The 12,960-nt window shown below is 40.8% G+C and overlaps 1 protein-coding gene across 1 annotated transcript; it reads left to right on the forward strand.

The window, feature by feature from the left end:
- Positions 1-541: 541 nt before the first annotated feature.
- On the forward strand, positions 542-11,166 carry LOC128735607 (uncharacterized). The gene is made up of 6 exons (XM_053830091.1): positions 542-592; positions 649-1,476; positions 10,202-10,327; positions 10,390-10,555; positions 10,613-10,995; positions 11,056-11,166. Exons 1-6 carry the CDS (start codon positions 542-544, stop codon positions 11,164-11,166), a joined length of 1,665 nt encoding a protein of 554 aa, XP_053686066.1.
- Positions 11,167-12,960: the final 1,794 nt, after the last annotated feature.

A 12,960-nucleotide genomic window follows, 5' to 3' on the forward strand; every position in this document is an offset into this window, starting at 1 on the left:
AATTGGAGGAATATAATACCTTTAAACTTTCTTCATTTCATGTTATTTTGGACAAAGAAGGGTAGGCACAGCTCAAACAGTTTCCGGTGCCATTTCAAAATACACCACAATTGTTATTGGCTGATGCGAATCTCACTGTATGTAGTATAAACAAAACATTTGCATCTTCTTGATAGTATTTGTTTAATATTTAGGAAAATTTTGTGGTCTAAAGCTTGTATAGAGAAGCGAACGATCTGTCATTACCCATGTGCGAATACTTGTAAGGAATAATTGACGATTCATGAAAAAGCTAGATCACAGTAGAACCGGTAACCGCAATTAACAGTAATATGCAAAATTCTTTGCCCCAACATCACAAAAATAGTTCGACACCAAACTACATTTCCTGGTTGAACGTAAATATTTGGTATGATCCCATACGTTATTTGCAATTTGACCTACTTTCTCAAGCGGGTTTTATTTTTCTATGTTTGCACCGAGTATAAAAAGCAAACGCTTTCTTTTTAACTATCAGAAGAACTATTTGATCCCGTCAACAATGACCTGCTGGAAAGTTTTACCACCTTGTCAAGTACTGCTTCTAATACTGGTAGGTATTGAGTTCAATAGGAATCAAACAAAATTACATCGTTTACTATTTTTTAGACAGCGGGAACACTAGCACAAAATGGTCAAACGAGCCAGAACACAATAAACGAGGAGTTCACTCCAGGAGTTCTTCGCCAGGCTTCAACGGATGATATTATATACGATCCACCAGTCACGTGTGGAAACGGACTGTTGACTGTTTGCGTTGGCTGTCGAACAATTAAAATATGCGTTGGAACGGATGATACTACGAACCCGACCCAGATTTGTCCTTCCTCAGGTCCGTTCTGCAATACCGCCGAGGGTGGCTGTTCGACGATACCGGATGACTCTCTAGAACAGTGTTCGACCGCATCGGAAAATTTGCTGTTCCGCTGCACTGGAAAAGGTAAATATCCGGATCCGTTATCGTGTGAAGGCTATTATTATTGCGGAGGAATAGACCAAACTGGCGATTCATACCGGTGTCCATCGGGATATACTTACAACAGCAAGGTCCAGTTGTGTCAACGTTCCAACAGTGGATGCAAACCTATCAACTGCACTAACTCTGGTCCAATTTTGAAAGTTTACCCCTCCAACAATCAGTACTTCTATTACTGTCAGTACGATGCTGCAGACACAACGGCTGATCCGAGTATCATTATGTTCTCTTGCGGTGATGGAGCAACCTTCGATACTAGCACTAAAAAATGTTCTTACAAATGCCGAAGGGAAGGTCTATATGCCAAATCGACCAACACGAACATGTACTATCAGTGCTACTGGGCCAACGGTAAACTGTCGTACATCGAACGCTCCTGCCCGCAGACGGATCAGGTGTTCGATGACACCAAGAAAGTGTGTCTTGCCTCTACGGTGGCATCCAGCAAACGACGCTTTTGGGTAAAACAGTAGTATTGTTTATAAGTTGAAACTGAAAATAAATACTCGAAATGTGTCTATAGTAAGTAAGATAGTTTGATTCCACGACACGCATTCCACGCATTCACCCATTTCACATGGTTCTTCACTGTTTGCACTAAAAAGTTAGTTTACACTTCACATTAGAACTAGGTAGTATTTTTTGAGTGCCGTTCAACCGGTTAAGTACTCGTTGAGAAAACATCAAACTGGTTAATCAAATGATTTGTATGTACCCCTCAAACTGTTTGAACTCCTATTACATACATGAAATATAACTCAGCAGAATAAATTTTCGGTCAAAACAGCATGCTAAAAGTATAACCTTCCCTTAAGGTGAAATTAGTCATCATAGATTCTGCCAACTTCAAACAAAAGTTTTTTTGTTTGAATCATAATTTCTGTTCATGAAAACATATTCGCTGTGTTCAGATTGGCAAGAAGAATGCAGAATTTACGATTTTATAAACAGAACCCCGCTTTTGGGCCCAAAAACTGCTTCTGAAATCGGACTCTCGAACGAAAAGTTAATGTCTGCCAATTTCCCGCTAACGATATTGATAACTGAATATTTAACATGGTATTCAAAAATTTGGTTTTTTAGTTCTTTCATTTTTAATTGCCTGTACCTACATTCACTATTCAAAAGTCAAACGTTCTTGCAATGTAACGTCCCTTTCATATGGTGCAATCCCTTTCACATGCGATTAATTGGTTTCCGGTGCCCTTTCGCAGGCGAGTTTCATAGAAAATGCCTGACATATTGCACGGAATATGCAGTCCACGTGCTGTTCCAGTATCTGGTGGACGAGTTTTAACCTGTGCGGGATGTCAAAGTATGAAAATTTTCATCAACTCCATGCACGACAACATGAATCCTAGGCAATTATGTCCGGACCGGATTCATCGTTTTGTAACATTCTGCCGAACGAAACTAATACTGAGAGCAAGTTCATTCCGGAAAGTAGCTTCGAAACATGTCCTGTGCGAACGGTGGCCAATTCCAACAGCGCTGTTACCAGCCTTTATCCGAATCCATTTGCATGCATTGCATGCAACTAGTACCACTACTGAGTTGCAAGAATAGTCCTTCCAAGAGTAAGTTTCACCCGAACCAGCAAGCTAGCCAACGAAACATGCTCTATCTCCAGTCAAATTGAATGTCCGACGAGAAGCGTTTTCGCCACATACATTACTAAACCAAAGTATTAGGCATACTGCAAGTACAATGTTGGCTCCGATTCGAAGCTGGCTGAATCTAAATTTGCAATTTAGGAATCGGTCTGGCTTTTGATGATAGGCTCTCGATGCATTGACTGCACTACTCGCAGTAACGGAAATTTATACACTAGACAAACCGATGTGAAGGAGAGCAACTGTTTCATCCTGTTGTGCGATTATGTTTTAAATCTGAATAAAATCAAATCATATCTAATCTAAATTAGAGACTCAATTATTGAATTGAAGTTTTTGGAGCGTCTTAGCAGAATACGAAACCTGGAATTAAATAAAAAGAAAACTTTCTTTTTATTTTTATTTAATTCCAAATTATTGAATTACTAGCAGTAGCCCGCGTGCGTCGCCTTACGTCTAATTGAGGGCGATTCATCCCAATTTTCTATAACTTTGACGAAAAAACATTTCTTTGCTATGATAATCTAGATTCACTATAACGGAGATAATCGGAATGTAAGACCAAAACAAACAGCTAGATGTCTTGACTACAATCTGGCATATCTGATTTGAGTCTTCGCTTACTCCACGCTGACGTTTTAATCAGGGCACTGACATCAGAAGATCATTTTGTCAAGAATGTATGAAATTACTTTTTCGGGCTCACAGTAAATCCTGTCTCGGGGGAGAGAGTATACATGGGCTACTAGCCTCAGCTGACTATCTCCAATTGGGAACAGATCTGTGGGAACTTATCAACCCGGTTTCGTCGAAGGTCGGTCTACAACGAATTCAATATTTACACTGCGGTAGATCCTACAAAAGAGTCGTGAATACAGAGTTCCCACGCACCATTTGTTCGTTGACTTCAAAGCCACATATGATACCATCTACCGGAAAGAGCTGTGGAAAATCATGTACGAGACCAGCTTCCCCAGGAAGCTCATCAAACTTATTCAAACTACGATGGATGGTACGCACTGCTGAGTACGGATTTCGGGTGGATTGTCAAGTTCATTCGAATCACATAGAGATGATGGTCTCTCATGCCTGCTGTTCAACATAGCGCTACAAGGTATAATGAACTGAGGGTATGTCAACACGCGGTGCACGAGCATCAATACATCTAGTCAATTAGTCTGCTTTACTGATGAAGTAGATATTATCGGCAGAACGTGTGTGACGGTGGCTAAACAGTACACCAGATTGAAGCGTTAGCATTAGTGTTAGCGTTAGCAGAAAAGATTGGGTTAAAGCTAAATACATCTAAAACAAAGTACATACATGCTGGCCAGCGGAACCCAGGCCGACTCACGCCGCTCGGGCAGTAGTATAATGATCAATGGCGATGACTCATCGCCGATGAGTTTGAAGTGGTCGGCGATGAGTTTGAAGTTGTCTACCTTGGCGCACTGGTAGTGGCGGACAATGATACCAGCCGTGAGATTCGGAGCGTATTATCAGCGGAAGTCGTACTTACCATGGGCTTCACAAGCAATTTCGGTCAAGCAAACTAAGTCCCTGTACAAAGTGCACCCTGTACAAGACGCTTTTTAGACCGGTTGTTCTCTACAGGCATGAAACGTGGACAATGCTCGAGGAGGACCTGCGAGTTCTTGAAGTTTTCAAAAGACAAGAGCTAAGAACGATCTTCGGCAGCGTACAGGAGATCGGAGTACGGAGGCGGAGGATGAACCATGAACTCGCACAGCTCTGTGGCGAACCAGGTATCCAAAAGGTGGCTAAAGCTGGACGTATACGATGGGCAGGACATGTTGCAAGAATGCCGGACAACTACCCTGCAAAGATGGTGTTTGCTTCAAATCAGATAGGAACAAGAGGATCAGGAGTGAGATCTGGCGGAGAGTACTCGGTATCCGAGGAATTAAAAAGCGGTACCCCACAACGGAGTTAACTGCAGCAACCTTGTTCAACAGACTTTATCTTAGTTTAGGTGGCACACGTGTTGATTTCAACTTTGTACAAAGCATGTAGGGAGCTAGCAGTGATTCCCCCGATACTACGAGTGATACCACGAGCATATGGTGTCCTGTCTAGGACCTGGTTTTGGTTGTAAGGATGTGTGAGATTTCGCGAAATTTCGTGTTTACCGAAATTCATCGAAATCGTACGAAATTCATCTTAGATTTTATAGTAGATCACCATTCAACTACAGTTGAATCTATGGTCTAATTTCGTCCAGTTTCGTTCGATTTCGGTAAAGACGAAATTGCGCGAGATCTCGCACAGCCTTATTTGGTTGCAGACAAAATAAGATGCTTATTGCATAAGATAAAAATAATTGCAAGTTTTTAAAATAAAAAATCTCAGTTATCGCATTGTTAGTCCGCTTCAAAAGCTCGCAGCCCCTAAGATCGAAGGATTTTAAGGGAATATCCTCCTAGATTCAAAGAAGCGAAGCAAGCCGGTTTCACGCACAGACTGATATGATTAATAAATAGGTAATATGTAATAGGTAAAAATCAATTTATTGCATTCAATAATTTTCATTTTCTCTTAGCAAAAAATAGCGCAGATAGAGAAACGAATATTATAACTTCATTGCAAACAAATTAATAAAATTATTATTAATAATAAATTGATTTTATTGGTAGTAAACAGCCACCCACAGGATTGATGCCAATTTACAATACTTGCTACATGTCCTGACCAACTACCTTCTCATATCGAAATTTGACCTTTTAATAGAAAAACCACTGAGTTAAGAGCCTCCTATAAAGTAAGTACTTCATCATAACTCAAGATTCTCTTACGTCTTACTCTGGGTCTTACGTCTTTTGACAAAGCCTCGTAATTCCTTCATCTAATTCTGTCCATGACAATTAACAGTCTTCACGGAACTCCACGGGCACCCAATGCTCGCCAGATCTCGTTCCACTTTGTCTTGCCACTTGGCTCGCTGTGCCCCTCTTCGTATTATTTCTTCCAAATTCGATGCGAAAACCGTTTTCAGAGGATAGTTAACCAGCATCCCAACAACATGTTCTGCCCAATGCATCCGTCCATCTGAATTCATCCAACCGTTCTGGATACCGAATTCGCCATAGAGTCGCGCGAGTTCGTGGTTCATTCTTCGCCTCCATACAGCATTCTCATGCACGCCGCCAAAGATGGTTCTTGGCACCCGCCGTTCGAAAACTCCGAGCGCTCGTTGGTCCTTTTCTAGCAGTGTCCACGTTTCATGCCCGTAGAGGATAACCGGACTTATTAGCGTGCTCTTTGCACTTATAACAATGTGCACTTTGTACGGAGGCTCAGATTGTTCACCTGCAAAAGTAGACACAACTTCCGCTAATAACACGCCTTTTAATCTCCCGGTTGGTATTGTTGTCTTCTGTTACCAGTGAGCGTCAAATACCTCAAAGTTATCTCCGTCGATTACCACAGTACTGCCTAAACGGAACCTGTCGCGCTCGGACCCGCCCGCCAGGGTATACTTCGTTTTAGACGTATTTACACACAGCACTCGATCACCTCCATCATAGCCATGATAAGTCTAGTAAGCTTAGCCGTTTTGTCCAGAACTTTCTATAGCTATCATATGCGGCTATCATCATCATCAATGAACAGGTGATAGGTGGGGATTCGGAATTCACGGCACTTCTAGAGGATCTGCCGCCGAGTGAAGATTTGATCCGCTGTAGACAGACCCCCCATCAAGCCGGCCTGATAACTTCCCACGAATCTGTTGGTTATTGGAGACAGTCGATGGAAAATTACTTGAGATAGCGGCGTTCAGGATAGTGTTCGCTCAGTAGTTGTCATAATCCAGCTTATCACCTGACGGGGAATGCCATTAAGGAACAAGAGATTTAGAGGTATGGAACGTGCTTGGAAAAACAATCTAACAATTGCTATTAGGTAGAATTTGGACAAGAGCGGTATGAGTTGACCACGAGTTAGAAAAGTGTAAGAAAAAGCGGCAGAAGCAGGACATAGCTCGTGAAGAGCAATAATAACTATTCCGGGCTAATGAGATGCACAACCAGTGTTTATAAAACTCATATTGCAATGCCCCTGAATTGATGCAATATACTGTTCATTCTTTGCTGTTTCTAGTACAGATGAAATGAATTCAGCATTGCCAACCTGAAACGAATGATTCGAGCGAATCACTTGCGTTCGTGTTTCTGTTGTTCTCTACATTCATTCATTCTCGACAATAGTGAACGAAATTTTAAACTGTCGACAACGGCATTCGAAATTACAATAAACGTAAACATTACTCCGAAGTTTTAATTAATTTCAGGTTTTCGTTGATTTTAAAAAGCAGGCAGCTTAAAAAACTAAAATTTGAGATCTAAAATATGAGTCAAGAGCAAGAAAATCGACTGACAGGTTAGTGGTTAGTCGATCAATTATTCAGTACTGCAATTCATAAATAAATTAAAAACTGAGAAATACAAACACTGTCAGTAGTTCAGCAGTCATGTTCATGGGCACAGAGATAAAAGAATACTACCATGGGTAAAACTGCATGCACTAAATGCGTTCTATATTCGCCTTTATGCAGGACTATCAATTTTTTCGAGCACTGCGCACAACTTCTATGAGAAGGTGAACCAATCTCGTGAAGACTCCGCGCTGAAGCATGATATGTGTAGGAACGAGGAGGGAAATCTCGTCACAAACGAGCAACGACATGGTCGACAGGTGAAAGCAGTTCTTCGGTGGGCAACTCAATGACGACATAACAAAAGGAGATGATCGGTCAGCAGAATAAAAGAGCTGCCGGAAAGGACCAACTCCCGGTAGAATTCTACAAAAATGGCAAAGCCTTTTTTGTGGTTTGTCTCATCTATAAAAAAAAGCGATCGGCTCGATTACTATAATTACTACGGCATTACGCTAATTAACGCCGCCTACAACGTGCTCTCCCAGATTTCGTTACGTCGTCTATCCCCTATAGCAATAAAATTAGTAAGACAGTATCCCAGGCAACACAATTTTGATGCTTCTAATTGTGAATCAATAATAACCAGAATTAGTCATATAATCAGTTGCTATAATAACTGTGTTAGTAGGGATCAGGCGGACTTTATGGGAGCCCTTGCTACTACGGATCAAATTTTCACTCTCCGTCAAATCATCCAGAAGTGTGAGGAGTGCAACGTGTCCACGCGTTATATTATCGTGGTTTTCAAAACAGCGTACGATACGGTCGAGCGCAAACAGCTGTGGCAGATAATGCAAAGAACGGTTTCCCGGACAAACTGACGCAGCTGATCAAAGCTACCTTAGAGCAGGTGATGCTACATGCGTGTTTCTAAGGCACTCTCGAGTCCTTTCGAATTGCGTAGAGAATTGTGGCAAGGGGATGTACTGTCCCGTCTGTTGTTTAACAATACTAGAAACTTTGGGACTGCCACCAGACTAAAAACGAAAGCTGGAGGATTGGGTGACGAATCAATGCTTTAAAAATATGAAAAATATGGTGGGAAGAGACTATACATAAAACAACGTTCGCCTCCCACAGACAGTGACTATATTGATAGCGATGGAATGGAAGTGGTTGATGAGTTCATGTATTTGGGATCTCTGCACTCAAAAAAATCAGCACGTCAAGTTTACGTGAAAACATACGTAATTCTCATCCATCACACTTTTCATGTAACATTCACGTGAATTGTTGGTAACTCGCGCTCATAGTTTATGTGCGATCCCGGTAAATTTTATCAATTTTCCCATTAACTAGTACATGAGGTTCACGTAAGTTGCTGTACAAAAGTTTACATGCTTTTTCACGTGGATGCGACGTGTCGATTTTTTTAAGTGTGGTCACCGTCGACAATAATACGAGTGAAGAGATTCAGCAACGCGTTGAAGCAGGAAGCCGGACCTACTTTTTCCTCCGCAAGACGTTTCGATTAAGGAACATACACTGGCGCACAAAACAAACGCTGTACAACACGCAAATCAGACCGGTTGTTCCTTTATGGTCTTATGGTATTTGTTGTGTTTTGAAAAGATGTTGCGGGCTATTTTCAGTGGCATTCAAACAAAAGCAAAAATAAGCGCTACCCTATGAACCAAGACCTGTAGGCACTACTTGGAGATATTCCCATCGTGGGCTTGGCAAAAGTTATGACACTACGATGAGCTGGCCATGTCGAAACTATACCGGACGACTATGCTGTGAAAATCTGTGCTCTTCAACCGCCGCCCGCCACCAACACCAATTGAAGAGAACACCAATATGCTAGATGGTTCGAGCAAGTTGAAGCCGTTTCCAGATACTCAAAGAATAACCGACGAGTAGCCCAAGACCGGATATAATAGAGAAAAGTTCTTGATATAGCCCGAGCCACCTCGGCTCTAAGCTGTCAGAGGACGAGGCATATTATATATCGACCTGCAGTATTCAACTATGTCTGTTTCTGCGCTGTTATAGACATCATAACGCTACACGATTAACGAAGCCATAGCCAAGGTGAATGTTCCCGACTTTTATGCGGAGAATATAGTACATTTTGATGCGTTAATCGTTTTCAGACACGTCCCATAGAGACCCGAGAAGTCTGTTTCGTTGTTGTCCGAATCCGTCGCATGCGGTGATCTAGTGTGCTATACGTGATGTATGGATTCGTGCAGTTCTAGAAGCATCGATAATCGTTCAATTTTTTATTAAATTGCAACGAAACTAAAAGAAATATGTGATTTTTTAAGAGAAACTTTATAAAAACGCCTTGAGAAACACTTTTTTTTTTGCTTTTTGCATAAAAATAGTTAGTAAATTTCATTAACGTTTAATGGCAATTTCCAGTATAAAATTTTCTCAGCGCTTGAATGAAAGTAACCGAATTGAGCTAGCTATCATACTTTTTATACCAGAGCTCATTTAAGGCAAGCAAAACCGAAAACTAAAAATGTTTAATAAACTCTGTAACAATTGAGATTTAACCATATGCGTAGAATTATTTTTTCGTCAAGTGTGGTCCGCTATCACCCCCTGAAATATTTGCACCAAGCTACCTAACACCCTGTATAAACTTATTATTAATTGCGAATTTGGCACTTGGACGGTCAAGTTAAATTTCTTAAAGGCCCAAAATTAATTGTACCAATGCTTAAATTTCACATAAATTTCTAATAGAATAAGATTTTGAGTAGTACTATCAGTTCTTATCTATCCAAAACACAGAGATGAGAATCATTCATAACATGGATTTAACGTGAATGAGCTACAATTATGAAGAAACTGGTATAGGATTAAGTCTTGATATTTCAAACTATCACTAAGTAAATTTCCCGGTATTCAGGAATTAGCCCAGTTTACCTACATCCGCAAAACAAAAAGGGACTTCTAGTACCAGTTGTTTATGAACATAAACTTATAATCGAGATCCCAACTGATAAGCATTTTACCGCCCAGAAAACCACTATATCTAGATTGGTTCACACGAGCAACCTTCAGTTGTTCTTGCACTTAATTGCCCGACAGCCTCCAGGAAAAGCAATGGCGATCCGTTTCTATTTCGCTACATTGGTAATTTTAGCGGTTTGTTTGCTACAGACAACCCTGGCAAGTGCTGATCCGGCCCATAAACGGAGACTCGTACGATCGGTGGGTCCTGGCCCCAGAAACGCCAGATGTGAAGATGGCAAACGGCTAGGTTGTGCCGACTGTTCCTCAGTACAGGTGCGATTCAATACGTTTGTATTATTCTGAGTATACCTCAAATTCAAAAATATTTTTCACAGGTATGTGGCTGGGATGGTAATCCAATCGAATCTTCGAAATATCGCTGCGATTCAGTCGATCGCTCGAAACCATACTGTTCGGGAAACACGGGAGTTTGCGTCGAGAAACCGGCTGCTGATTGCATTAAACCCAGTAACTTGTGTCCAGAACCTGGAATTTTTCCTCGTGAGTAGCATGTTGTGATTTTAACTAAATTAATCATCAAATTTTATTTCACAATAGAACCCACCAACTGTCGCGAATACATATTTTGCGATAACGAGAAAAAGTCCTACGTAGCATCATGCGCCGCCAACGAAGTTTACAGCCATACGAATCAGGACTGCGTTCGGACTTCACTAGCTAATCCTTGCTTCCAGCTAAACTGTGGGGCTCCCGCTTCGCAAAACCAATGGTACGCTTACACGCCAAATGCTACACTGTACGTGTTCTGCTCCAGTGAGGCCGGCCCAATGACGTTCAAGTGTAGTGGTCAACATTCAGCTTTCAATGCCAACTTGAAACGTTGCGACTTCCGCTGTCCGGATACTGGTCGGTATGCTATACCGGATGAACCCGCTGACAGTAGACGTTACTATCAATGTGTTGCTGGTCCTGGTAACGTGGTGAGTTTTCGACAAAAAAGCGTTATATTACCCGTGATACCAATAGTTGTTCTATTTCAGTTATCCTATAATGTCCAAGAATGTCCAGTCCCTCTTATTTTCGATGCGGAAAATAGGCGATGTGCTCCTCCCCAGCAGCAGCAGGAGCAGCAGCCCCCCGTTACAGGATAATGGTCCATCTAATGGACGTTACAGAATATGGTTATCAGCAGAGTAAAATTATTTGTCTTGGACTATGCACAATGAATAATAAAACCAACTAATATTTCATCTCAACATGCAAATTTAATGATTTATTAGTCACTTCATACAAATGTATTACGATATCACTAAATTTAGATTATATTTAACAAGTCTGTAGGAAATTTTGTGTGTACCGAAATTTAGTAAAATCGTACGAAATCTACCTTATATTTTATGGTAGATCACCATTAACCCTCTAATAACGGCAACAGCATAAAAACGATGCGATCAAGCTAATGACACAGATAAACAGACGAGACACTCGCATTGATTCCATCGTCAATCCAAAAACCACTTGTTTTCCAAAAAATCATGTTTCGCAACATGGCCACACCGCAACACTCGAGTGTTGCTTCGATTTTTCAGTATCAAACCCGTACATATGTAAAAGCCCTACAGTATAAAACCCTACAAATATAAGTTGCAACAAGCATAACAGAAGGTGCTAGTGTGCAAGAAAAATGTGTAGGACGATGGTTTTTAAAAGATTTTATGTAGTATTCTTCTATGTGTCATGTCAGTTCGTTAGCACTGGATTATACTTTATGAAAGCACCCTAAAAAAGAACATGCATTAGATTTGGATTGCACTTGTATTGGATTTGGATTCGATTTGGATTGGATTTAAAATGGATTGGGAATGGATTGAAATTGGATTTGTAATTTCTAGTAATATAGATAAGACACAAATAGTTTACTAAAAGTAATAACCTAAAGCCAAGCATTCAGCAGTTTATCCATGGTCGTAGTTAAAAAATGGGTTGCTCAATTTGGTAAAAATGGGTTATATTTTAGTTGTGACACTTTGCCCATTTCGTACCACTTTCCTAGCAGATGAAAGAATAGGTTGTGCTGTTAGCGTAAATTTTACGAAATATTTACAGCTGCCACGACATACTAATTTTCCACCCAAGATCAAGTAAGTTCATTTGGGGCGAAGAGGTTGGGTTGTACAAGTGTGATTGCATAGATTCCTCAAGACCTTTCTGTTCCGGAAATAGTGTGTTTGTAAACGCTACGCAGATGGAAATTGCATCCAACATACCCGAGCAACAATTTGGGCTTTATTACACTCTTATGATGGCTTTTATGACCACAATAAGAACACAATAAAACTCATACTGTTGCTTGGATTCTGAGATTCTGAAATAAAGATAAACAACAAAATAATTGCTATAATTTTACTAACAACACTCTTTTCAGATAGATGGGTCTTTACCAATATCTGGGAAACACAGGGCCTGGGGGAAAAGTTGGGCTCGAATCCTGTTAGAATTGGCTCCCATTATAACTTGGTTCAATCCACGGATCCTCCAGCATAGGCAAAGAGGAACGTTATACAAACTTAATAAGCGATGCTTCAATAAGCATTCCTTACCTAATTTTCCGCTCTTTCACTTTATGCCATCATCTTTTCCCTACCTTATTCCATTCTGTTTGGATCCTGTCATCATCTATATTTCGTTACCTTCTTTTACCGTCTATTGGAAAAGATTACCGTTGAAAAAAATCCATCGTTGATGTCGATAATGGCCGATAGCAATAAAAATTCGAGAACGTAGGTGAAAGTGGATCGGACACATCTTGAGGAAAGGAGTGAATGAAAGCGGCAGAGAAGCGATCAACTGAAATCTGCAAGGTCAACGAAATAGTGGCAGCCCCAGCTGTCATGCAGGTCGCAGAAGAGGAAAAAGGCATACTGGGAACACAACTTACAAGATGA

This window comes from Sabethes cyaneus, chromosome 2 (genome assembly GCF_943734655.1).
Source record: "Sabethes cyaneus chromosome 2, idSabCyanKW18_F2, whole genome shotgun sequence".
NCBI classification, from domain to species: Eukaryota; Metazoa; Arthropoda; class Insecta; order Diptera; family Culicidae; genus Sabethes; species Sabethes cyaneus.

What these genes read in the sequence shown, in the direction of transcription:
- LOC128735607 (XM_053830091.1), top strand. Translation starts at nt 542, where the DNA reads ATGACCTGCTGGAAAGTTTTACCACCTTGTCAAGTACTGCTTCTAATA. An exon ending in CCAGCAAACGACGCTTTTGG is followed by an intron (nt 1,477 to 10,201) that starts GTAAAACAGTAG and finishes TGTTTGCTACAG; the next exon opens with ACAACCCTGGCAAGTGCTGA. An exon ending in AGAACCTGGAATTTTTCCTC is followed by an intron (nt 10,556 to 10,612) that starts GTGAGTAGCATG and finishes ATTTCACAATAG; the next exon opens with AACCCACCAACTGTCGCGAA.